This window comes from Salvelinus fontinalis, chromosome 4, assembly GCF_029448725.1.
Source record: "Salvelinus fontinalis isolate EN_2023a chromosome 4, ASM2944872v1, whole genome shotgun sequence".
Classification (NCBI taxonomy): domain Eukaryota; kingdom Metazoa; phylum Chordata; class Actinopteri; order Salmoniformes; family Salmonidae; genus Salvelinus; species Salvelinus fontinalis.
The window spans coordinates 17884124-17911572 of record NC_074668.1 but is presented as its reverse complement, the minus strand read 5'-3'; the positions used below and the strand labels follow the sequence as shown (position 1 = coordinate 17911572).

The 27449-nt window shown below is 42.4% G+C and overlaps 1 protein-coding gene across 1 annotated transcript; it reads right to left on the bottom strand.

The window, feature by feature from the left end:
* Positions 1–1906: 1906 nt before the first annotated feature.
* On the bottom strand, positions 1907–25321 carry LOC129853223 (osteoclast-stimulating factor 1-like). The gene is made up of 10 exons (XM_055919025.1): positions 25130–25321; positions 19756–19802; positions 19606–19656; positions 19072–19135; positions 16645–16698; positions 16304–16411; positions 16058–16107; positions 8512–8590; positions 8075–8173; positions 1907–2932 (listed from the first exon to the last, which is right to left on the bottom strand). Exons 1-10 carry the CDS (start codon positions 25161–25163, stop codon positions 2874–2876), a joined length of 645 nt encoding a protein of 214 aa, XP_055775000.1. The 5' UTR covers positions 25164–25321; the 3' UTR covers positions 1907–2873.
* Between the last annotated feature and the right edge of the window lie 2128 nt (positions 25322–27449).

The window sequence follows — 27449 nt, the reverse complement described above, 5'->3', positions numbered from 1 at the left end:
CCAGTGGAAGCGGTAGGAACTGCAAGAAGGTCAATTGGAAATCTGCATTCCCAATGAAAATCCATTGAAAAGAGAATGACCTCAAAAAAAAAAGAAATCTGAATGGTTTGTCCTCGGGGTATCGCCTGCTAAATAAGTTCTGTTATACTTCAGAGTGTTTTCTATCCAAATCTACTAACAATATGCATATCTTATCTTCTGGGGATGAGTAGCTGGCAGTTGAATTTGGGTATGCTTTTCATCCAAATGTGAAAATGCTGCCCCCTATCCTAGAGAGGTTTTAACAAGGCTAATCTGAAAACAAGGCTCCCTAAATTTTATCAGCATATCGAAAGTGCGACCCGGGCTGGCAAAACCCTGGATCATTGTTATTCTAACTTCCGCGACTCATATAAAGCCCTCCCCCGCCCTCCTTTCGGAAAATCTGACCCGACTCCATTTTATTGATCCCAGCCTATAGACAGAAACTAAAACAGGAAGCGCCCGTGCTCAGGTCTGTTCAACGCTGGTCCGACCAATCGGATTCCACGCTTCAAGATTGCTTCGATCACGTGGACTGGGATATGTTCCGCATAGCGTCGGACAAAAACATTGATGAATACGCTGATTCGGTGAGCGAGTTTATTAGCAAGTGCATCGGTGATGTTGTACCCACAGTGTATATTAAAACATTCCCCAACCAGAAACCGTGGATTGATGGCAGCATTCGCGCAAAACTGAAAGAGTAAACCACTGCTTTTAATCAGGGCAAGGTGACCGGAAACATGACCGAATACAAACAGTGTAGCTATTCCCTCCGCAAGGCAAGTATAGAGACAAAGTAGAGTCACAATTCAACGGCTCAGACACGAGAGGTATGTGGCAGGGTCTACAATCAATCACAGACTACAAAAGGAAAACCAGCCCCTTCGCGGACCACGATGTCTTGCTCCCAGACAAACTAAACAACTTCTTTGCTCGCTTTGAGGACAATATGGTGCCACTGACACGGCCTGCGACCAAAACCTGCGGGCTCTCCTTCACTGCAGGCAATGTGAGTAAAACATTTAAACGTGTTAACCCTCGCAAGGCTGCCGGCCCAGACAGCATCCCCAGCAGCGTCCTCAGAGCATGCGCAGACCAGCTGGCTGGTGTGTTTACGTATATATTCAATCAATCCTTATCCCAGTCTGCTGTTCCCACATGCTTCAAGAGGGCCACCATTGTTCCTGTTCCCAAGAAAGTGAAGGTAACTGAGCTAAATGACTATCGCCCTGTAGCACTCACTTCCGTCATCATGAAGTGCTTTGAGAGACTAGTTAAGGACCATATCACCTCCACCCTACCTGACACCCTAGACCCACTCCAATTTGCTTACCGCCCCAATAGGTCCACAGACGACGCAATCACACTGCCCTAACCCATCTGGACAAGAGGAATACCTATGAACAGAATTCTACCATCGACTACAGCTCAGCATTTAACACCATAGTACCCTCCAAACTTGTCATTAAGCTCGAGACCCTGGGTCTCGACCCCGCCCTGTGCAACTGGGTCCCGGACTTCCTGACGGGCCGCCCCCAGGTGGTGAGGGTAGGTAACAACATCTCCACCCCGCTGATCCTCAACACTGGGGCCCCACAAGGGTGCGCTCAGCCCCCTCTATTAATTCCTTTACACTTGTGTGTATAAGGTAGTTGTGAAATTGTTAGGTTACTTGTTAGATATTACTGCAAGGTCGGAACTAGAAGCACAAGCATTTCGCTACACTCGCATTAACATCTGCATGTGACAAATAACATTTGATTTGAATTCGGTTCTTAGTGGTGATAACATAAATGGAAAGGAGGTGGCACAATAACCAAAATAAAATGGGGTTTCAATAAACAAACATGTCCGTTTCTCAAATAATATTCTCCACACAAAATCATTAGATAAAACGTTTTTATTGCATAGTTGACAGGACAGACAAAGCAGTTAAACAAAAAAAAAAATCAATCAACAATGATGAAAACATCTTTATGAAAGACATCAGATCAGGTGACTCATTCACATACACTTGCAATCACATGAATATCAGTAGACAAATTCAATCTTTACGGCTTCATTAGGCACTTTTAGCGACTTATCTTTTAACAATGGTGCATCGGTCGGTGACGAACAACAACAAATGAAGAGGAATAGAAAGGGAATTGAGAAAATGCACTGGCACTTTCCAAATCTCCAGGGAAGAGAATATATATGTTGAAGGAAATGTTTTGCACAGCACACCTAATATTACCATATTCCATGAGAGATGACATGATTGGTGACAGTAAATGTTCACATTTGACAATGCAGAAAATGCATTGACAGACCATTATTGCGTATGCATTACGCCTCCATTAAGTTACTTTCAGCATGACATTAAGTGTAAACAAACAAAGCAGAGGAAAGTATGTCGATAGCCTAATTCCAGTATCGTGCGAGCCATTGTTTACTAGCGCCAGAGATAAATAAACCCAGAGACTCAACATGTGGTCACTTCCTGCAACACCTGCAATGTAAGTTTAATGTGAGAGAGGCTTATTGGTCCAGCTCTCGGTTTCAACCTCTCTGATGTTAGCAATCACAGACTCACCCGGAGATGCAGCAAGTGGAACCCTCAATCGTCTAAATTATAAAGACAATGTCCGTCTCTCCCTTCGACCCCATCACCTCACCAAGGCCCTAAGGTTTTAAAAATGCCATGTTCCCATCACATTATGAAATATATTACTTTTGTTTACCATTCTTTGAACAGATGTTAGGATAAAATGTGTAAAAATTGGAATCTATCCCCCCCACCAAGCTATTTATGCCCCACACACGGCAACCCCCAAACCCCATGAGACAGCCCACTCCGAAGATGGCAATCAGTCAGAGTCTTCATCGTCAAGGTACTCATCGGCGTTGCTGAGTGTACGTGTGATATCTGTAATAAAACAAAATAGGAAGGAAGAGCTGAAGCCAGTAACACTTCTGGGAGATTCAATAACATTTAATGGAATTAAAACATTTCCTCTCATGACTGCCAAGTACAACTATGTTCCAGTGTGGACCGGACAGTTCTTTATTGGGGGTTCCTCGCTTTGGCATCTTGCATTCTTAGTAGTGTTACTGAAATACAGTGCATTCGGAAAGAATTCAGACCCTTTCTCCACATTTTGTTACTGCCTTATTCTAAAATGGATTAAATAAAGCATTTTCCTCATCAATCTACACACAATGCCCCATAATGACTAAGCGAAAACAGGTTTATAAATGTTTGCTAATAAAACAAATTCCTTATTTGCATAAGTATCAGACCCTTTGCCATGAGACAAAATTGAGCTCAGGTGCATCCTGTTTCCATTGATCATCCTTGATGTTTCTACAACTTGATTGGAGTCCACCTGCAGTAAATTCAATTGATTGGACATGATTTGGAAAGGCACACACCTGTCTATGTAAAGGTCCCACAGTTGACCGTGCATGTCAGACCAAAAACCAAGCCATAAGGTCGAAGGAATTGTTCATACAGCTCCGAGACAGGCTTGTGTCAGGGTACAGTTTTGTGGAAGAAAATGTCTGCAGCATTGAAGGTCCCCAAAAACAGTGGGCTCAGTCATTAAATTAAAAGAAGTTTGGAACCATCAAGACTCTTCCTAGAAATGGCCGCCTGGCCAAACTGAGCAATCGGGGGAGAAGGGCCTTGGTCAGAGAGGTGACCAAGAATCTGATGATGGTCTCTCTGACAGAGCTCCAGAGTTCCTTTGTGGAGATGGGAGAACCTTCCAGAAGGACAACCATCTCTGCAGCACTCCACCAATCAGGCCTGTATGGTAGAGTGGCCCGACCAGAAGCCACACCTTAGTAAAAGGCACATGATAATCTGCTTGGAGTTTGCATTAGGTGCCTTTTGGCACTCTCGGCCCATGAGAAACCATTCTCTGGTCTGATGAAACCAAGATTGAACTCTTTGGCATGAATGCCAAACGTCACATATGGAGGAAACTTGGCATCATCCCTACGGTGAAGCATGGTGATGGCAGCATCATGGTGTTAGGATGGTTTTCAGCAGCAGGGACTGGGAGACTAGTCAGGATCGAGAGGAAGATGAACGGGGCAAAGTACAGAGATCCTTGATGAAAACCTACTCCAGTACTCAGGACCTGACTGGGGCAAAGGTTCACCTTCCAACAGGACAACGACCCTAAACACACAGCCAAGACAACGCAGGAGTGGCTTCGGGACAAGTCTCTGAATGTCCTTGAGTGGCCCAGCCAGAGCCTGGACTTGAACCAGATCGAACATCTCTGGAGAGACCTGAAAATAGCTGTGCAGCGACGCTCCCCATCCAACCTGCAGAGAATAGGAGAAACTTTCCAAGCTTGTAGCGTCACAAGAAGACTGTGGGGCGGCAGGTAGCCTAGTGGTTAGAGTGTTGGGCCAGTAAGCGAAAGGTTACTAGATCGAATCCCAGAGCTGACAAGTTAAAAATCTGTCGTTCTGCCCCTGAACAAAGCAGTTAACCCACTGTTCAGAGGCCATCATTGTAAATAAGAATGTTCTTAACTGACTTGCCTAGTTAAATAAAAATAAGACTAGAGGCTGTAATTGCTGCCAAAAGTGCTTGAACAAAGTACTGCGCAAAGGGTCTGAATACTTATTTAAATGTCAAAAAATATTTTTGCTTTGCTTTGTCATTTGCTTTGTCATCATGTATGTGTAGATTGAGGGGGAAAAAAACAACTAAAATAAGGCTGTAACTTAATGTGGAAAAAGATCAAGGAGTCTGAATACTTTCCGAATGCACCGTATGTGTGCATGTACAGTACCAGTCAAAAGTTGACACACCTACTCGTTCAAGGGTTTTTCTTTTTTACTATTTTCTACATTGTAGAATAATAGTGAAGACATCAAAACTATGAAATAATACATACGGAATCATGTAGTAACCAAAAAAATGTATATTTGAGATTCTTCAAAGTAACCACCCTTTGCCTGGATGATAGCTTTGCACACTCTTGGCATTTTCTCAACCAGCTTCATGAGGTAGTCACCTGGAATGCATTTCAATTAACAGGTGTGCCGTGTGTTAAAAGTTAATTTATGGAATTTCTTTCCTTAATGCATTAGAGCCAATCAGTTGTGTTGTGACAAGGGAGGGGTGGTATACAGAAGCAAATAGCCCTAACACCAAGTCCATTTTATGGCAAGAATTGCACAAATAAACAGAGAAACGACAGTCCATCATTACTTTAAGACATGAAGGTCAGTCAATCAAGAACATTTCAAGAGCTTTGAAAGTTTCAGTCGTAAAAACCATCAAGTGCTATGATGAAACTGGCTCTCATGAGGACCGCCACAGGAAAGGAAGACCCAAAGTTACCTCTGCTGCAGAGGATAAGTTAAGAGTTACCAGCCTCAGAAATTGCAGCCCAAATAAATGCTTCAGAGTTCAGAAAAGTAACAGAAAATCTCAACATCAGCTGTTCAGAGGTGACTGTGGGAATCAGGCCTTCATGGTCAAATTGCTGCAAAGAAACCACTACTAAAGGACACCAATAAGAAGAAGAGACTTGCTTGGGCCAGGAAACACGATCAATGGACATTAGACCGGTGGAAATCTGTCCTTTGGTCTGATGAGTCCAAATTTGAGATTTTTGGTTCCAACAACTGTGTCTCTATGAGATGCAGAGCAGGTAAACGGATGATCTTCGCATGTGTGGTGTCATGACTGGCCTGTTCGGGTCATGTTACCGTGGACCACACTCCTACAAGAGACATCTCACACCCGCCAGAGGGGGAGAGATCGAGAAGTATGGAGGTGGGGGGTTTAATGACACCTCATGCCCATTTTAAATCTTAAGGCAGCAGACAAAATCCCTTTGTCTTTTCACTGTGGAGGAATGGAATGTATGATAGGCCTATGGAGAACCTACCTCAGAACAGAAACATGCAATAAATGGACTCTGGGACAATATGTTTCGTCAGCCAAAATAGTAGTAATGACGATAGATGGAATATGAAAATGAATGTCGTTTTTGTTATGTTATTCAAGTTAAATGATGACGTTATAACGAAAAAATTGTAACTTGAAGAGTTTTCACAATATGTACGTTGTGTGGAAAATGTCCAGATCAAAGTGAATGTTTATGTAAAGATGAAATGTGAAGTTAGTTGTCTAAATTGGATCTGAGTAAAATCCAGACCTTGCCTCGTAACAAGTTACGCCCAGAGAACTTGCCCTAAAAAGGTGGAAACGCCCATTTCTGACCCAAGGGTATAAAACATGTGAGTTAAGAATTATGACTAGGTGACCACGAGCTGCAGCCAAGGTCCAATTAGTTGTAACCCCAAAACAAGGTGGAAGAAGACAAAGGAACCTTTTAACAATCTATGCTACGGATGAGTAGCTGTGTCTAAGAGGGTGAATTCAAGCAGGACCACCTTGTTATTCTCTCCAAGGTATCGTGTGTCTACTCTGCTTTCATTCCTACGCTAGAACCACCTATATGGCTGATTAGCCGTCTTCAGAAGACCCCTCTTTCAGAACAAGGGCGAGGAAACGGATCACTAAGACAAGGACACTGACATCGTGAGGACAGCGTTACACCCGGTAACCAAAGAAGTGCCGTCAGAGGAGAAGGCGAACCTGGTCCACAAAGAGACACCCCACCGGGGAACTTCGACACGCAATTACATCATTATATTCTGACCCATAAGAGCAGCAGTTCGGGAGAAGGTTAGGTTTAAAATAAGCAAAGTTTACAAAATGTACCCAAGTTTGCTTTTCTTTCTTATTTGAAATCCCCATTTTGTGTAACTCATATTGTGTTGGCCCACTAGGGACCTGTTTCATTGTACTAAGTTCTAATCAATAACCTAGACTGTGTGTATGTGTATCTTATATTATCATTTTAGCTTCTAGTAAATTAATAATCATTTCAGTTGGTGTGGTACAGACTTATTTAGTGGGACTCGGGTTAGTGCAGATTCACGGATTATGTGATGATCAGAATGAGACAGAGGAAATTAATTAGCGACTGTTGTAAAATCGATATTCTGATATTGAGTTAATTTGGGAAATAGAAACTCAAACTATCCCATGGTGCCCCAGGTTACTGCGCTAATAATTACCCGATTTAATTGAATCACGTAATTCTAAACAGTTAATAATTTGATGAAAAGCAGTTGTCACATTAATCAATACAACATCACGACAGTGGTTCCCACCATGAAGAATGGAGGAGGTGTGATGGAGCTTTGCTGGTGACACTGTCTGATATATTTAGAATTCAAGGCACACTTAACCAGCATGGCTACAACAGCATTCTGCAGCGATACACCATCCCATCTGGTTTGCGCTTAGTGGGATTATAATTTGTTTTCAACAGGACAATGACCCAACAACTCCAGGCTGTGTAAGGGCTATTTGACCAAGAAGGAGAGTGATGAGTGCTGGATCAGATGACCTGGCCTCCACAATCACCCGACGATTTTGAGATGATTTGGGATTAGATGGACCATAGAGAGTGAAGGAAAAGTAGCCAACAAGTGCTCAGCATATGTGGGAACTCCTTCAAGACTGTTGGAAAAGCATTCCTGGTGAAGCTGGTTGTAAGAATGCCAAGAGTATGCAAAGCTGTCATCAAGGAAAAGAGTGGGTACTTTGAAGCATCTCAAATACATTTCAATTTGTTGAACACTTTTTTTGGTTACTAAATGATTCCATGTGTGTTATTTCATAATTTTGATGTCTTCACTATTATTCTACAATGTTGAAAAAAGTAAAAATAAATTAAAACCCTTGAATGAGTAGGTGTGTCAAAACTTTTGACTGGTATTGTATATTCAAAATTGTCTAAATGAGAAATAATTATTAACAGTCAATGAACCTGATCAGTCGACTGTGAAAATAAGGGCCAGTTTTCCGGAAACAGATTAAGCCTGGTCCTGGACTAAGAAGCATGTGCAATAGAGATTCTCCATTGAAAGTGCTTTTGAGTTATGGGACTAGGGCTTTTATCTGTGTCCGGGAAACCGACCAAAGATGGCGTAAGGCTTCCATTTTCTGGCCTAAATGACTCACTGCCTCCTTGTTTCCTCTTAATGAGAGAGGCGCACTGGGCATTGGTGGCCATCTCCAGAGCCAGCTTCTTCTCATTGTTCTTAATATCCATCCTGGCATCTGAAACACAAAGACAGAAATAAACAAAGATAAAAGATGAGAAACACACAAATAACCAGACATGCTCATACCAGGGTTGTGGTCAATTTGAAATGGAAGTCAGTCAATTCCAGAAGTAAACAAACAAACAAAAAATGCTACAATTATTTGTATTTGAATTCTCAATCAATTGAAAAGGTATGTGTGTCATTATAATATTTAAAATTCAAATAATTTCCTGAATTGACCGACTTCTATGTGAATTTACCCCAACCCTGGCTCATACACACAGAGATAGGAAATTAAACTGGTTAGAGCACAAAAAAAGATAACTTGAAACAGAAAGTAGATGGACTCACTCTTATTCAGTAACATCTCTACTATGTCCGAGTATCCCTTCCAGGCGGCAGCATGCAATGCAGTGTCTCCCAGTTTATTCTGCAGTAGAACAAAACAGCCCATATGTTAATCAAAGACCATTGTCACAAGCCGGCTCATAGCCTGTGACAAATGAGAGGACACGAACAACAGGTATAGGCCAATTCAAGAGTGTTCTTTATTATTAAACAAACTATTAACTTTAAACTAAGAAAAAGGAATGAGGTGTGGATGTATCATAATGTAAGGTGTATGTAAAGTGCATGGATGCATGAATATGTGTGTGTGAACATGACTGAGTGAAAACTATGCAAAACTACAAAGGAACAAACAAATCATGAGCATACCTGGAGGAGCAGAGAGGGAGAGCAAGAGTGATTAGTGACAGCTTTATACCCTGAGCCCAGGTGGCTCCAATCACTAACGACCCTCCTCTGCCTGCAGGAGGAACCGCCCCCTGCACTGCAGAGGAGGAGCCGTGACACCCCCCTCCTTAAAATGAGGGTCCCACCCTCAACCCAACTTCCTCCAACATAATCAAAATAATTCAAATTTCCCCAAAAACAAATAAACAAAAAAAAACAATCCCGGCTCCTAGCAGTAGCCCCGTGTCCCCCAGCCGACTGTCCGTCCCTCAAACTCGGCAGCCCTGGTACCTGGGGAGCAATTTAAGAGGAAAGAGGCACAGACAGCCCGTAGGGGTCAACAGAGAAAAGGTACAAGCTAGGTTAAAGGAGCACGGGACAGAGCATCAGCAATGATATTATCCTTACCCTTAATGTGCCTAATATCAAGGTTGAATGGTTGCAAGAACAAAGCCCAACGCATCAGGCGCTGGTTGGGGTTTTGCAGGGACCTCAGAAAAACCAGTGGGTTGTGGTCAGTGAACACAGTTAAAGGGGTCAAACCAGAACCAACATAGACCTCGAAGTGCTGTAAAGCCCAAATGAGACCTAAAGCCTCCTTTTCAATTACAGAATAGTTTTTCTGATACTTGTTAAATTTTCGGGAGAAGAAACTGACTGGACACTCAACCTTGTCGTCATTCTCCTGGAGAAGCACAGCCCCAGCACCGATTTGACTGGCGTCTACCTGCAATTTGAAAGGTTTCCCAAAATGTGGTGCTGCCAACACAGGTGCCAAACACAAAAGAGTCTTAACTGCATCAAATGCCTCTTGACACTGGGTGGACCAGATAAATTCAGCCTTGGCCTTCAACAGATTGGTCAGTGGGGACACTATTACCGAAAAGTTTTTACAGAAAGCACGGTAGTACCCCGCCATTCCCAGGAAGCGCATCAGTTCTTTCTTTGTAGAGGGCTGTGGGAACTGCCTCACAGCCTGAACCTTGGCTTCCACGGGACAGACAAATCCCTGACCCACAACCTTGCCTAGGTATGTGACTGTAGCTTTGGCAAACTCACATTTTGCCAAATCAATACCTGTGTCCAACATAGACTGCATCTCTGTTTCCAGTTTTAGTCTCTTCTCCTCAGATACACGATAAAATCTGTGTTTGATAGGCTTAGCATCTCCGATGTCTATATCATGTTCAATTAAGTGGGTTTGTGATGGAGTGTCAGAAAACAAGACAGGGTAGTTTCTAATAAGAGCTACCAATTCATCACGTTTCTCAGGGTCTAAATGATCTACCAAAACCCCAAGGTTTTGCAAAGTCTGAGAGTTTTTCAACCGACCTTGTAAGACCTCATCTGAAACTTTAACTTCCTCTTCTCCCCCCTCCACCAAATTAAAGCCACAAGATGCAGGGACTGGGGCAGCAGTCAACACTGACCTCACTGCTGAAGTGCCTTCAACTTTGCTTAGATCACGGGAGTGATAACATTTTAACAGGTTCACATGGCATAATTTAGAGGACTTCCTATGACTAGGGGTTTCAATAAGATAGTTCAAATCTGACACTTTACGCAACACAGTGAAAGGACCACAGTATTTTGCCTGAAAAGGTGAACTTACAAGAGGCAGAAGAGCAAGTACCCGATCACCGGGACTAAACTCACGCAGCTCAGCCTGTCCGTCATATTTCAGTTTCATTTTCCGTTGAGAACATTTTAGTTTCTTTCGCTAGTTCACCAGCCCTATACAACTTCAACCTAAAACCATTTACATAGTCAATAAGGTTCCGAGGTGGTTCCTCAGGCAAACAACCATCCTGCAACACTGCTAAAGGCCCACGCACCTTATGGCCAAACACTAAGTCATTTGGGCTAAACCCTGTGCTTTCCTGCACTACTTCACGAGCAGCTAGTAACAGCCAAGGTAGCCCCTCCTCCCAGTCGGCAGACAGTTCCGTACAATATGCACGAAGCAAGGATTTTAAAGTTTGATGAAAACGTTCCAAAGCTCCCTGGCTCTGGGCATGGAACGCAGTAGACTTGTGTTTAACTTTAAGCTGTTTGAGAACCTGAGCAAATAAATGAGAGGTAAAGTTAGACCCCTGATCTGACTGGATGGTTTTTGGAATCCCAAATGTTGAAATAAATTGAGTTAAAGCTTTAACTACTGATTTTGAAGTTATGGTACGCAAGGAAAAAGCTGCCGGATATCTGGTTGCTTGACACATAACAGTTAATAAGTAGCTATGACCTGACTTGGACCTTGGTAATGGCCCAACACAATCGATAATAAGATGCTCAAAAGGTTGCCCTACGGCTGGTATTGGATACAACGGTGCAGGCTTTACAACCTGATTTGGCTTGCTTGTGCGCTGACACGTATCACAAGTTTTAATAAACTGAGATACATCCCGCTTTAAACGTGGCCAGAAAAAATAACGAAGTATACGATCATACGTTTTACGAACACCCATATGACCTGCCACATCACCATGTGAAGTTTGCAACACTTTATTTCGCAAAGTAGTAGGTACAACTATTTGAAAGACTGGTTCTCCTAAACCCTTATCATAGTGTGGAACCCATTTCCTGACCAACAGCCCATCAAGAAGAAAATAACACTGAGCACTATTCCTCACCACTGAATCAGGAACCACTTTATCAAACAGATCAGCCAAAGTAGTATCGGCTTTTTGCTCAGCCATCAATGAATCTCTAGAACTAGTCAACTGTTCTGTCTGGAGTTTGACTGGCAACTCAAGACTTTCTGGCTTACTCTCAATCTCCTTACGAGAGGCTGCGCGGGTAACCGCACAAACTGGAAATACCTCAGGAGACACACAGTTCTGATCCGGAGATTCCCTTGCAGGGGTCACTGAAGGTTGCTTCTTACAGATGTTTAATTTGCCATCTGCCCACACCTTACTACCTGCCAAGTCATTCCCCAAAATCATGTGCACTCCCTCTACTGGCAACTGAGGTCTAACCCCAACATCTACATCACCCTCTATCAGACCACATTTTAGGGTAACTTTTTTTAAAGGACAAGAGAATGGAACTAAACCCATACCACATACCATTACACAACGGCCAGTATCAGACTCTTTAGAGAACGGCAAAACAGATTCCAGAATAAAAGAATCTAAAGCTCCAGTGTCTCTTAGGATCTTGATTTTAACATTCTGGTTGCCATCTACCAGGGACACTACAGCATCTGAAATAAAGGCTGAAAAATCACAGCGGGAAAACTGAGAATCAAACTCAACTAGTGGCTGAAACAGCTCACCCTGGTGGTCAGCCATCATAGCAGGTTTAACTTGACCTGACTGTTTTGAATGAAGCCGAGGACAATCTTTCTTCCAATGTCCTTCAACTAAACAGTAGCGACAAGTATTAGCATTAACCAGTGCTTTAAGTCCTCCAGACCCAAACTTCTGCCGAGGCCTTTTGAAAAAATCTCCAAAAAAAGGTGACCTCCTATTCCTAGGAGTAAAGTTATATTTATGGTACATGTCACTGTTTGACTCAAAATGGCTTTTATGTGTTAGCCTGTACTCATCTGCAAGGATGGCTGCATCACTTGGAGACTTAACTTTACGTTCATTCATGTATGTAGCAACCTGGTCAGACACAGAATTTTTAAACTGTTCTAACACAATCAAATTAGACAGACCCTCAAAAGTACTAACTTCAGAAGCTGTACACCAACGATTAAATGCAGAAGTTAAATCACAAACAAACTCAGAATAGGTTTGTGAATCTAACTTTTTCCTGTAACGAAAACGTTGACGATATGCCTCTGGCACAAGCTCGTAGACCTTCAGAACTGCTGATTTAACTTTAGCATAAACTTTACTGTCAGCTACACTCAGTGCTGCAAAAGCCTCACGTGCTTTACCTGTAAGTACACATTGCAACAACGTAGTCATGTCCAAATCTGACCAAGCTCTAGCTTCCGCAATACGCTCAAATAAAGTAAAGTATGTGTCTGGATCTGACTCATCAAATTTAAGCAACAAATGAAGATTCTGTGAAACATCAAACTGTGGTAGTCTTTCCGGTCTATTAGCATTTCTCAATCGCTCTATCTCTAATTGCATTTGCATTTGCCTTTGCATTTGCAACAGTTCCCTCTGCTGCTCAAAAGTTAATGAAGGGCTAGCCTGAAAACTTGCACCCTCACTACTAGCAGACTGACCGCCAAAAACACCCATTTCCCTAAGACCCTGCTTTAAGCTAGTTTTAACAGTCTCTTTAATTTTTTTATCAACAATCTCAATCTGATAATGTTCAGCAATTTCAATTAACTGCTCCTTAGTACACAACTCTAAGGCTACCTCTGAAGGAGCTTGAACAAAACTACTCAAAATGGAAGACATTTTCCTTAACCAATACAACTATTACAAATGCTCAAAAAAACACAACTCACCTGCTGTCAATCTGGGTTCAAGGACAGGAGCCACACCCCACTATCCTCCAAAACTACTAACTAACTGGCCCTGGTCTTCGTGCAGTCACATGTGGTGGGGTTTTATGCACACAAAACCAGTGGAGAGGAAAAGACAACCAGAAACTGGCAGCCCTCCCATAACCACGGAGGTGCTCCCGAGCCGATGTAGGGGAAAAGGGAAAGGGATGCTCTACCCACGTTCACTGCCACCTAAAACAAAAACACCACAAGCCTCCTATGGACACTTGCTGATATGCCTGAACAGGAGAGGACTCCCACCTGAACAAAACCCAGAAAAACACAGAGTGAATTGCTTAGCTACCAAGCTAACTGAACCAAAAGAACACATGGCTCTCAACTCTCTCTTAAACAAAAATTGGCCCAACCAAAACATCCACTCAAACAAAAAAAATTGTCAAACTAAACTAACCCAAGTTAACTACTATCCCGGACGAGTCCCCACTTGTCACAAGCCGGCTCATAGCCTGTGACAAATGAGAGGACACGAACAACAGGTATAGGCCAATTCAAGAGTGTTCTTTATTATTAAACAAACTATTAACTTTAAACTAAGAAAAAGGAATGAGGTGTGGATGTATCATAATGTAAGGTGTATGTAAAGTGCATGGATGCATGAATATGTGTGTGTGAACATGACTGAGTGAAAACTATGCAAAACTACAAAGGAACAAACAAATCATGAGCATACCTGGAGGAGCAGAGAGGGAGAGCAAGAGTGATTAGTGACAGCTTTATACCCTGAGCCCAGGTGGCTCCAATCACTAACGACCCTCCTCTGCCTGCAGGAGGAACCGCCCCCTGCACTGCAGAGGAGGAGCCGTGACACCATACATACCCACATCGTAGCATAATTCTCATCATATATGGACATAAAATGATTGCTCGATAGAGAATCTCCATTGAAACACCTTTTAAAAAAGGGGCCTCTCCTGAGTGGCGCAGTGGCCTAAAGACACATTGGTGCAGCTGGCTTCTTGGTTAAATGGGCGTTTCGAAGGACGCATGGCTCTCGACTTTCGACTCTCCCGAGTCCGTACGGTAGTTGCAGTGATCAGACAAGACTAACTACCAATTGGATACCACGAATTTGGGGAGAAAAAAAAAGGGTGAAAATACAAGAAAAAAAAAACAGGGAAAAAAAACACTTTAGAGTTCAGTACTAAACTTAATCTAGTCCTAGATTTTAAATGTGACATGATACTTCATCATGATAATGTTCTTGTCACTAGAGGTAAACTAATGCTTTTAAAACAATCACCTGCACTCCAGATCGCCAAATAAGCCAATAGATGTTATGTGCATACTTGTCTAGAACACATCCATCTGTCCATGTAATCATGACAAAGTATATATTTTGTTCAAATGCCCTCAAAGTGTGACGTCAGATTAATATCCTTTGTTCTTTCAACTAGCATGGCGCAAAAGAGTTTCTCTCCTCTCGTCACCCTGCTTGCAGTGCCCTTGCCCGTTGCCATATCAACCCGACTCACACAGCTTTGAGCTAGAAACGAGATCTCAACCGGGTTGAACATGGTGTTATTGTAGGCTAACTCCTAAATTGATAGTGCAGTTTGTTTCAGGGCCTTTCCAACTACCTAATTACTTCAAATGCAGATATTGACTTTTGTAGTATAGTGTGTAGCTAAGTTTTCTAACTAGCTACCTAGCTAGCTAGCCAGCCAGCCACCTAGCCTTTCTAAAGAGCATTGTATTGTGGGGTTTGTAGTCGACTTGAGCGCCACAGACTTCCACAACAACTTCCTAATTTATTTTAACAACGAAATGCAAACATGTTTTACAACATATATTGTTCTCACATATTTGCATTATTTAACAATGTAAATCATAGGAATTTTAGGTTGAGTGGATTATTCCTTTAAGAGCCTAAATAGAGCCTAGCGCGTTTAGACTAAATATGCTATCAATCACATACAACCAATCAGGCTTTAAAAACATTGTATCAATGTTGACCGGCAGGTAGCCTAGCGGAAAAGAGCATTGGGTCAGAAACTGAAAACGAACTAAACAACTTCTTCGCTCGCTTTGAGGACAATACAGTGCCACCGACACGGCCCGCTACCAAAACCTGCGGGCTCTCCTTCACCGCAGCCAACGTGAGTAAAATATTTAAACGTGTTAAACCCTTGCAAGGCTGCCGGCCCAGACGGCATCCCTAGCCGCGTCCTCAGAGCATGCGCAGACCAGCTGGCTGTTGTGTTTACGGACATAATCAATCCCTATCCCAGTCTGCTGTTCCCACATGCTTCAAGAGGGCCACCATTGTTCCTGTTCCCAAGAAAGCTAAGGTAACTGAGCTAAATGACTATCGCACTGTAGCACTCACTTCCGTTATCATGAAGTGCTTTGAGAGATTCCTTTACACTTGTGTGTGTAGAAGGTAGTTGTGAAATTGTTAGATATTACTGCATGGTCGGAACTAGAAGCACAAGCATTTCGCTACATTCGCATTAACATCTGCTAACCATGTGTATGTGACCAATAAAATTTGATTTGAAAAGTTGCTGTTTGGAATACCCGAGCCGACTAGGTGGGGAAAAAATGTTGTTATGCCCTTGAGCTAGGTACGTAACCTTAATTGCTCCTGTGAGTCATTCTGGATAAGAACGTCTGCTAAATAACTCAAATGTAACCATATTTGTTTGAAACAACCTTTTACTAATGTTAAACTGTTCTTCTCACCTGTTGGTTCAACTCAACGTTAGACTGCCCCAGCAAGATCTCCACCACATCTGTCACAAAAATGACAACACAACATTGTCATACATCTCACTGCAGTGTGTGTGTGTGTGTGTGTGTGGGCTGATATGCATTTGCCCTGTCATTCAAGAAAAAAGCTGAGTGTGTGATTTCGTTGAGGCACGTGTCTGTACATTCTGTATACAGTCAATGAGAGTAGTGGTATGTGTGTCGTAGATTATCTGTTACCTTTGTGTCCTCCATGACATCCCCAGTAGAGGGCAGTATTCCCAGCTTTGTCCAGTCCATTAATTCCCACTTTGTTCTCCAGACACTCCCTCAGCCAACTCAGATTCCCTGCATCACACAAACAAGCAATAATACACACACACACCCAATGCAAATAAAGCTAGAGTCCCACCATTCATATAGGTTACAGAAAGTGTAGAGCAAACAAACAACCAATATGAAGAAAAATGTTTAGTTTGTTATAGGACTATTCCATAGTTTAAGATTATTGGTGGTGCAGTGCACAGTATTTGCTAATGGGGAAGAGTGAGTGACACAGCAGGCTTCTTTTGGTCCCTCACCTCGTTTAGCTGCTTCATGCATTGGGTTGTCAATGGACTCCGCCTGCTCGGCCACTGTAGGTTGAGGAAGTCAGAGCAGAATGGGATTTCAACAGAGCACCATGCTTCTATGAAAGCCTTAGTAAGGAGATGGAGCTATTAAGAGAAACTTCACAATTCTTCAACTTCATATTTATCATCTCCAGCACCACCAACATCAACATACAATGAGAAAATTGTGCATTTCTGTTTTGTAGTAAAAATGACAGATAAAGATAAGTGTGTGCATCGTGTGATTTTGACTCAATTGTGAGTAGACATTGCCTTCTAATTGGCTGATGTCATTGGAAATCTAATTGGCTGATGTCATTGGAAACACTTATCTTTTTTTACTAAAGTCAGCAAAAAAAGAAACGTCCTCACTGTCAACTGTGTTTATTTTCAGCAAACTTAACATGTGTAAATATTTGTATGAACATAAGATTCAACAACAAACTGAACCAGTTCCACAGACATGGGACTAAACAGAAATGGAATAATGCGTCCCTGAACAAAGGGGGGGTGAAAATCAAAAGTCAGTCAGTATCTGGTGTGGCCACCAGCTGCATTAAGTATTACAGTGCTCTCCTCCTCATGGACTGCACCAGATTTGCCAGTTCTTGCTGTGAGATGTTACCCCCCTCTTCCACTAAGGCTCCTGCAAGTTCCCGGACATTTCTAGGGGAAATGGCCCTAGCCCTCATCCTCCGATCCAACAGGTACCAGACGTGCTCAATGGGATTGAGATTCGGGCTCTTTGCTGGACATGGCAGAACACTGACATTCCTGTCTTGCAGGAAATCACACACAGAATAAGCAGCATGGCTTGTGGCATTGTCATGCTGGAGGGTCATGTCAGGATGAGCCTGCAGGGAGGGTACCACGAGGGAGGACGTCTTCCCTGTAACGCACAGCATTGACATTGCCTGCAATGACAACAAGCTCAGTCCGATGATGCTGTGACACACCTCCCCAGACCATGACGGACCCTCCACCTCCAAATCGATCCCGCTCCAGAGTACATGCCTCAGTGTAACGCGCATTCCTTCGACGATAGACGCGAATCAGACCATCACCCCTGGTGAGACAAAACCACGACACGTCAGTGAAGAGCACTTTTTTGCCAGTCCTGTCTGGTCCAGCGACGTTGGGTTTGTGCCCATAGGCGACCTTGTTGCCGGTGATGTCTGGTGAGGACCTGCCTTACAACAGGCCTATAAGCCCTCAGTCCAGCCTCTCTCAGCCTATTGCGGACAGTCTGAGCACTGATGGAGGGATTGTGCGTTCCTGGTGTAACTCGGGCAGTTGTTGCCATCCTGTACCTGTCCCGCAGGTGTGATGTTCGGATGTATTGATCCTGTGCAGGTGTTGTTACACGTGGTCTGCCACTGCGAGGAGGATCAGCCGTCCGTCCTGTCTCCCTGTAGCGTTCTCTTAGGCGTCTCACAGTACGGACATTGCAATTTATTGCCCTGACCACATTTGCAGTCCTCATGCCTCCTTGCAGCATGCCTAAGGCACGTTCACGCAGATGAGCAGGGACCCTGGGCATCTTTTTTGGGATGTTTTTCAGAATCAGTAGAAAGGCCTCCTTAGTGTCCTAAGTTTTCATAACTGTGACCTTAATTGCCTACCATCTGTAAGCTGTTACTGTCTTAACGACCGTTCCACAGGTGCATGTTCATTAATTGTTTATGGTTCATTGAACAAGTATGGGAAACAATGTTTAAACCCTTTACAATGAAGATATTTGGATTTTTAAGAATTATCTTTGAAAGACAGGGTCCTGAAAAACGGACGTTTCTTTTTTTGCCGAGTTACAAACATATAGAAAAGTGCCATTTTCACATATGTTGATGTTGGAGTGGTGCTGGAGATCATGAATATGAAGTTGAAAAATGTTGAAGTTTCCCTTTAAGGGTTGCCTAAAATGCAGGCAGAGGTGGTTATGGCAACATGATCAAACACAGAGAACCTGCTTTCTCAATCTAAAGACAAGTCAATGGAATAATGTATTTAGCAACATGGATGGGCACCTATATTTTGACACAACATCCACCTTACCATACCAGGCACTGACATTAAGGTCTGAAAGGCACTCGCCCATCGGGCAAGTCAGGAGTATTTTTTTGATTGCCAAAGAGATTAAAAGTTAAAGTAGCACTGGCTATTTTTCATCTACACACAGAGGTGGAACCAGAAAGATCAGACTACTGTAATTATTTTCATTTTGCTTGTTATCAGTAAAATAATATATATCACTTGCCCTATAGGGCAGCCACAGAGAAGGCTCAACTTACGTGACTGCGCAGGCCACTTACCCCGGGCAATAGGGTAACCCTTAAAATGTCAATCTTTGCATGCCACTCGCAATATTATCACATGGAGTGTTATGGTTTAGTTACTCACCATAATTGCTTGGGATGAGGCCGTTCCTTCCCCTACAGGTCCCCTTCCACCAATTGCTGTCACTCTAAGGATGATAGACAGGCAGTGAGAGCCAGTGGAAATGAATTATTGCAGCAAGTATCTCTGAGGTGAGAGAAAAGACCGACAGAGAGAAAGAAAAAAGAACAGGATACGGGAAAGACAAGAGAGAAATTGAGGGAGATGGATGAAGAGTAAAAATAAAAAAAATAAAAAAACAGTACAAAACAGAGAGAGGGCAACAGAGACAGAACAAAACAGAGAGAGGGCAACAGAGACAGAACAAAACAGAGAGAGGACAGCAGAGACAGAACAAAACAGAGAGAGGGCAACAGAGACAGAACAAAACAGAGAGAGGGCAACAGAGACAGAACAAAACAGAGAGAGGGCAACAGAGACAGAACAAAACAGAGAGAGCGCAACAGAGACAGAAAGAAGAAATGATACTAGGGCCTAAAAGAGAGAAAGGGAGAAAAGTGGACAAGAGGAGGGAAAGGGATGATAACAGTAACTGACCGTATCAGAGATATACAAGATGTCTCCTTCTTCAAAGTAGAGCTCATCTGGCTGAAAATCAGAAAATCAAAACAAACACCAACTTTAATTTGGATTGGTGTGAGGTGGAGTGGAGGGACTAGACCAACCTATAGGACAAGAAACACTCACTGTTCGAGGGTCAAAGGTGAACATGGCTCGGAACACCTTGACCTGGCCTATGAGAGAACAGAGAGGGAAACGGGCATTAGTGTGAATGTATATAACTGTGCAGTGCATCAAACGTTGCCTGTTCATTGTTGGCTATACAGCACAAAATGAACCCTGGGACCAGACTATCACAAACATTCAAACAAATTAAAAAGTTTGTCGCGTACACATGCTTGTTTCTTCACTGAACAAAAATATAAAAACGCAACATGCAACAATTTCAAAGACTTTACAGTTACAGTTCATAAGGAAAGTCAATTGAAATAAATGAATTAAAGGGAAAGGGGGATACCTAGTCAGTTGTACAACAATGCATTCAACTGAAATGTGTCTTCTGCATTTAACCCAACCCCTCTGAATCAGAGGTGTGGAGGGCTGCCTTAAACATTAGGCCCTAATCTATGGATTAGCACATCACTGGGAATACAGATATGCATCGGTTGGTCAGATACTTGAAAAGAAAAGTAGGGACGTGGATCAGAAAACCAGTCAGTATCTAATGTGACTACCATTTGCCACATGCAGCAAGACATCTCCTTTGCATAGAGTTGATCAGGCTGTTGATTGTGGCCTGTGGAATGTTGTCCCACTCCTCTTCAATAGCTGTGCGCAGTTGCTGGATATTGGCATGAACTGGAATACAATGTCTTACACGTCGACACAGAGCATCCCAAACATACTCAATGGGTGACATGTTTAGTGAGTATGCAGGCCAAGGAACACCTGTCAGGTGGATGGATTATCTTGGCAAAGGAGAAATGATCACCAACAGGGATATAAACAAATTTGGGCACAAAATTAAAGAAATAAGCTTTTTGTGCATAGAACATTTCTTGGTCATTTCAGCTCATGAAACATGGGACTAACACTTTACATGTGGCGTTTATATTTTTGTTCAATGTAGCTCCAGCAGTGCAGTAAATAACAGTACAATACTAATACACAAATAAATCACACACAAAAAACAAACAAGCAATGTCAGAGTCCGGTATGACATTTTTTTAAAAGGTATGTACAGTATTTATATGGATGAGCTATGCCAATAATAGTATTTAAATATAAAGCAAGTAAACAATTAGCTTCATTTCTCAGATCAAATTTCATCAAAATAATGTTGCAGGAATGCTAATCTTATCGGTTTCGAACTACAGAAAATGTAATTATTAAACTTTTCAGATGTTGTTCTATCAGATCCATCCTCAGTGAACAGACATTGGGCCCTCGTCCATACACCCAAGGCTACAAGATCGGAGGGCCTCTGAAGAAATACTGTACTGCCATGTCTCAATCCCAGGGGTTGAATGTGACCAGAGTGGTGTTGAGAGAAAGCTAAACTAGTTCATAGGCACAGAGAAACCAGGGTTGTGTACATTAGGCACAAAACTGAGTGTTACAGGGAGGGGCTCGATACCTGTTGGTCTACTTGTCCAATAAGAAAACACAGAAAAGGCTTTGAATGGGAATCAGTTGACTACTTGAAAACACTGGGGTATGCAAGCCTTGAGAGATTTCCTCTCTTTACATACACCCTAACTGAGCCACACACTACTCCAGTGTTCCAGTGAGTCAGTGCAGTTTAGTTAATAGACAAACCCTGCTCTGTTCTGTGACTGTGGTCCTACATGCCCCATCCTGCCCCTGTGAAAACTCTGGGGCCTGTACTGACTAGCTCATCCACAGTACTCTTAGCTAGAGATCATCATGGATCCACCTGTACCTGAATACCCGATCCAGGACCTGAGCGGGTCCAGATCTAGAATTCTAAATAATGTCAAAGATCTCAGTTGGATCTAATATGATGGTCACGGGTATGTGCAATTTTAACAAACTTGTCCGGAAGGTCCCGTGCATTTCCCAAACGCAACTGCTGCAGTAGAGAAAGAGAGAGAAATTGTATAATTGATGCTGCTGCTCTTGCTTTTCATGAGAGTGGAGTATGCTCTGAACACAATATGTGTAGACCTTATGGTGAAATGCTTATTTACAAGCCCTTAATAACCCGTTAAGGCTAGGGGGTGCTGTTGTCACTATTTATGGAAATCGTGTCATTTTTGAAACGGCTTCCTACAAAATTCTTGATCGTACAATATGCATATTATTATTATTATTGGATAGAAAACAGTCTATAGTTTCTATAGCCGTTGAAATTTTGTCTCTGAGTGGAACAGAACTCATTCTACAGCAATTTCCCTGACATGGAGTCAGATTTCACACATTTTGGCCCCTGTTCTGGAGTCAGTTTTAAGGCCACTGTTATTGCTATGAGTATACGGACACTGCTTACGTCTTCCCCTGGATGCCTTTACGTGATGACGCTTTGAATGGTATCGATTGCCCAATCACAGCCCCTATAAAACAAAAACACGTGTAGGTAGGAACTCTTTTCTAGGTGCGTAAGGCGCGCGGAGTACACCGACCTACTGTTTTTCCAAGCATTAGTGTAGCCAGTTATATTTCTCAGGTCATGTTTCTACTCGTCATAGGAGTTAAAAACATCATAAGGTAGTTAATTTAAAGCGTTTTATAGCAATTTATATCCGTTTAGTGCGATTTTGGGACATTTATTTCTGAGATACTGTGAATCTCTGGGCACCGTTCCAGTTCATGCCGAACGCAATGTGCATTTCTACATGGCAAGAGGACAGCTTTCGACCAAAAGACGATTAGACCCAAGAAAGGATTCTTTGACCAAGATTCTGATGGAAGAACAGCTCAAAGTAGGAACAATTTATTATGATAAATCGTGTTTCTGTCGAAAAATGTTAATGGCTTAGGACGCCATCTTTTTTGACGTAGCTTCGCTTGGCGCAAACTGTATTGAAAAGTAAGGATAACTTAAAAAACGTAAATCCGCGATTGTATTAAGAATTAAATTGTCTATCAATCGCTGTCCACCCTATATTTTTTAGTCACGTTTATGAGTATTTATGTATACGACTAGATCACTGTCTAATGTGGCGCAGGACATTTTCTGACCAGCTGGGCTACTTTTCTCATTGTCTAACCATGATTTTGGTGGCTAAATATGCACATTTTCGAACAAACTGTATATGTATGTTGTAATGTGATGTTACAGGAGTGTCATCTGAAGAATTTTGAGAAGGTTAGTGAAAAAATTAATATATTTTGGCGATGTTTACGTTATCGCTCTCTTTGGCTAGAATCAATGCTGGTGTAATGTTTGCACATGTGCTATGCTAATATAACGATTTATTGTGTTTTCGCTGTAAGACACTTAGAAAATCTGAAATATTGTCTGTATTCACAGGATCTGTGTCTTTCGATTAGTGTATGCTGTGTATTTTTACGAAATGTTTGATGATTAGTAGTTAGGTAAACACGTTGCTCATTGTATTTATTCTAGTCCATTTGTGACGGTGGGTGCAATTGTAAACTATGACATCTACCTGAAATATGCACATTTTTCTAACAAAACCTATCCTATACCATAAATATGTTATCAGACTGTCATCTGATGAGCTTTTTTCTTGGTTAGTGGCTATCAATATCTTAGTTTAGCCGAATTGGTGATAGCTACTGGTGTTGGTGGACAAAGAAAAGATGGTGGATTATGCTAATGTGTTTAGCTAATAGATTTACATCTTTACATATTGTGTCTTCCCTGTAAAACATTTTAAAAATCGGACATGTTGGCTGGATTCACAAGATCTGTGTCTTTCATTAGCTGTATTGGACTTTAATGTGTGAAAGTTAAATATTTTAAAAAAATATTTTTTTTGAATTTCGCGGCTCTGCCTTTTCAGTGGGGGGGGGGGGTGGGGGGGGGGGGGGGGTGCCGCTAGCGGCACCCCGGGGCTAGACAGGTTTTAACCAACAGTGCAGTTCAGGAAAGAGTTAAGAAAATATTTACTAAATAAACTTAAAGGAAAAAATTACAAAAAGTAACAAAATAAAAATAACGAGAATAGCACCATTCTGCACTAACTAATTTTTATTCAGACAATTGGAACACCACAAATAAATAACATTTAAAACTATATAAATATATACAAAAATAACTCAGAAATATCAAAAAGTAGTAACAAAGACAAATAGAAACAGGTTGTAGTATAGATTCAAATACAAAAGAGAATTGAATTATTACACTATTACCCTATTGTTAACAAAACTAAATGGCACAAATAGAATAACACACTTATAAAGAAGAGAACCTGATTATTACACTATTGCACTTCAAACAAGAAAACCCTAACTAAATTGCACAAATATTTGCATTGGTACTGTACAAAGTTAGAGATGCGCTATTTGATTCCCCCGCTCCACCTACCTCCGGCTTCCAGTGGAGAGCCCTGAGGTCAACCTAACCCCGCTCCATCTCGTACTTCTGAGTGGGAAACCTTACCAGGCAATAGCCTGCCTAACTCACAAACTAGAATCAGGGCGCCCACTCCGACAAGGTTAATTGACCCACAGTCCCACACGGTGACATATCATTGACGTGACGTGCAAACGAGCAATAGAAAACCTCTCTCGCAAATGTCACCATTCCGATTTTTTTTTTGTGCAGGCACCCAGTTCCTCCCATACATAAATCCGCCACTGCAACCAGATTTCGTCAGCTACTCGAAATGGGGAAGTCACATTAGTTCGCTTGTAAATTCAGACCATCGTGGCCACATACTTGCACATAACGATCGACGACAACAACCACGATAAGAAGAGTGCAGAGACACTGATATTTGAAATGTCAAATTATTCAATGAGAACTGGTCCAGCATATTTGCTAGCAAACGTTTACTGACTAGCTGGGTCGCTCACTAGGGGGTTCGTTGGTAAATTCGCTCTGGCTATCTACTCTGATTTCAGAACACCCTCCTCTGAATGTGCCAGAGCGAAGAATAAGTGCGTTATTTACGAACGCTCAACACCCCTTGAATGTCAGGTGTCAGTAAACATCGGTGAAAAGGCGTAATTAAATTGTTGCCAGCAGCACAGTTACAGTCACCAATGATCTGGATAACATGAAAACAGCTTAACAAGCTCTGATAGTTAGGGCGAGCAAAGTTATCAGTGAGGTGTTCTCTCATGTGTCTGGAAGTAGCTAGCCAACGTTAGCCAGTTAGCTTGGGTGCTTGACTTCCGCTGGGAGGTCAGAACGGTCGGATCAACCCTACTCCTCGGCCGGAGCGTCCAGTCAGTGTACGTTCCGCGAGCGAAACGCTCTAAATTTACGAACAGACAATCTGAATATACGAACGCCGAGAGCACACTCCAGATTGAATTTACGAACACATCCTATGTGTTTAGGTTTCACTTGCTTGATGGGACGGGAGACTAGCTATCTAATGTTAGCTGATTATCATAAAATAATTACCTGGTTTGGCTGGCTTGGGAGGCGGTTTGGACATCTTCAGACTTTTAAACCGTAGCTACGCCTTCTCTTATTCTGAAAACGTTGCTTATTGTCCAAAAATAAAATAGGCACTTTCTTACTTCCAATGAGGAAGTACTCACAGAACCAGCTAGGCGGAAAACTAGCAACGCGCATGCCTCCATACTATTTCTTGTCCTTCTTCTTCGGAGTTTAACGGCGGTTGGCATCCAATATGTAGCATTACCGCACCCAACTGGACTATAATATGAATCCATCATACTTTGTGATACAAAATGGGAAAAATAATAATAAATAAAACACTCTTCCATTTAACCCTACACTAATTAAAAACCCACTACCCCATTCCACTACTTTGACCCTGTCTACTCTTGCACCATGCCAACGGCCTGGGAGGACTGGACACCGCCACTCAACACATCAAGTAACTCTTTTGAAGTCAGATCTCGTATACACAAATACTTCTCTGCAGCTGCCACCAGAACATATATTTTCTGTGATTTACGTTCCATTTCTGCGGTACATTTTATAACCATTGCTATTGTAACACACTGCTGCCCTATGTATATAGACATGGAACACTGGTCATTTTAATAATGGAACACTGGTCTCTTTATTAATGTTTACATACTGTTTAACTAATTCACATGTATATACTGCATTATAGTAAAGGCCATCCTGTTCAACTATCGCTGTATATATACGATTCTATCCTATGTGTTCTACAGATATACAAAATATTCTATTCACATACTGTCTGTCTGTCTGTCTGTCTGTCTGTCTGTCTGTCTGTCTGTCTGTCTGTCTGTCTGTCTGTCTGTCTGTCTGTGCGTGCGTGCGTGCGTGCGGTATAGTGCATTTGGGCTCTCGTGTGGCACAGCGGTCTAAGGCACTACATCTCAGTGCAAGAGGCATCACTACAGTCCCTGGTTCGAATCCAGGGTGTATCACATCCGGCTGTGATTGGGAGTCCAATAGGGCGCCGCACAATTTGCCAAGCGTTGTCTGGGTTTGGACGGGATAGGCCGTCATTGTAAATAAGAATTTGTTTTTAACTGACTTGCCTAGTTAAATAACATTTACATTTGGAAAGTATTCAGATCACTTGACTTTTTCCACATTTTGTATCGTTACAGCCTTATTCTAAAATGAATTACATTTTAAAAATCATTGTCAATCGACACACAATACCCCATAATGACAAATCGAAAACAAGTCTTTAGAAACGTTAGCAAATGTATAAAAAATTTAAAACAGAAATACTTTATTTACATAAGTATTCAGACCCTTTGCTATGAGACTCGAAATTAAGCTCAGGTGCATCCGGTTTCCATTGATCATCCTTGATGTTTCTACAACTTGATTGTAGTCCACCTGTGGTAAATCGAATTGATTGGACATGATTTGGAAAAGCACACACATGTCTATATAAGGACAGTGCATGGCAGAGCAAAAACCAAACCATGAGGTCAAAGGAATTGTTCGTAGAGCTCCGAGACAGGATTGTGTCGAGGTACAGATCTGGGGATGGGTACCAAAGCATTTCTACAGCGTTGAAGGTCTGCAAGAACACAGTGGCCTCCGTCATTCTTAAATGAAAAAAGTTTGGAACCACCAATGCTCTTCTTAGAGCTGGCCGCCCGACCAAACAGCAATCGGGGGAGAAAGGCCTTGGTCAGGGAGGTGACCAAGAACCCGATGGTCACTCTGACAGCACTCTTGAGTTCCTCTGTGGAGATGGGAGAACCTTCCAGAAGGACAACCATCTCTGCAGCACACCACCAATCAGGCCTTTATGGTAGAGTGGCCAGATAGAAGCCACTCCTCAGTAAAAGGCACATGACAGCCCGCTTGGAGTTTACCAAAAGGCACCTAAGTGGCTCTAACCATGAGAAACAAGATTATCTGGTCACACGAAACCAAGACAGAAATATTTGGCCTGAATGCCAAGCGTCACGTCTGGAGGAAACTTGGCACCATCCCTACAGTGAAGCATGGGGATGGCAGCATGATGATGTGGGGATGATTTTCAGCGGCAGGGACTGGAAGACTAGTCAGGATTGAGGGAAAGATGAACGGAGCAAAGTACAGAGAGATTTTTGATGAAAACCTGCTCCAATTCGCTCAGGACTTCAGACTGGGGCGAAGGTTCACCTTCCAACAGGACAACAACCCTAAGCACACAGCCAAGACAATGCAGGGGCGGCTTTGAGATCCTTGATGAAAACCTGCTCTAGAGAGTTCAGGACCTCAGTCTGGGGCGAAGGTTCACCTTCCAACAGGAAGACAACCCTAAGCACAG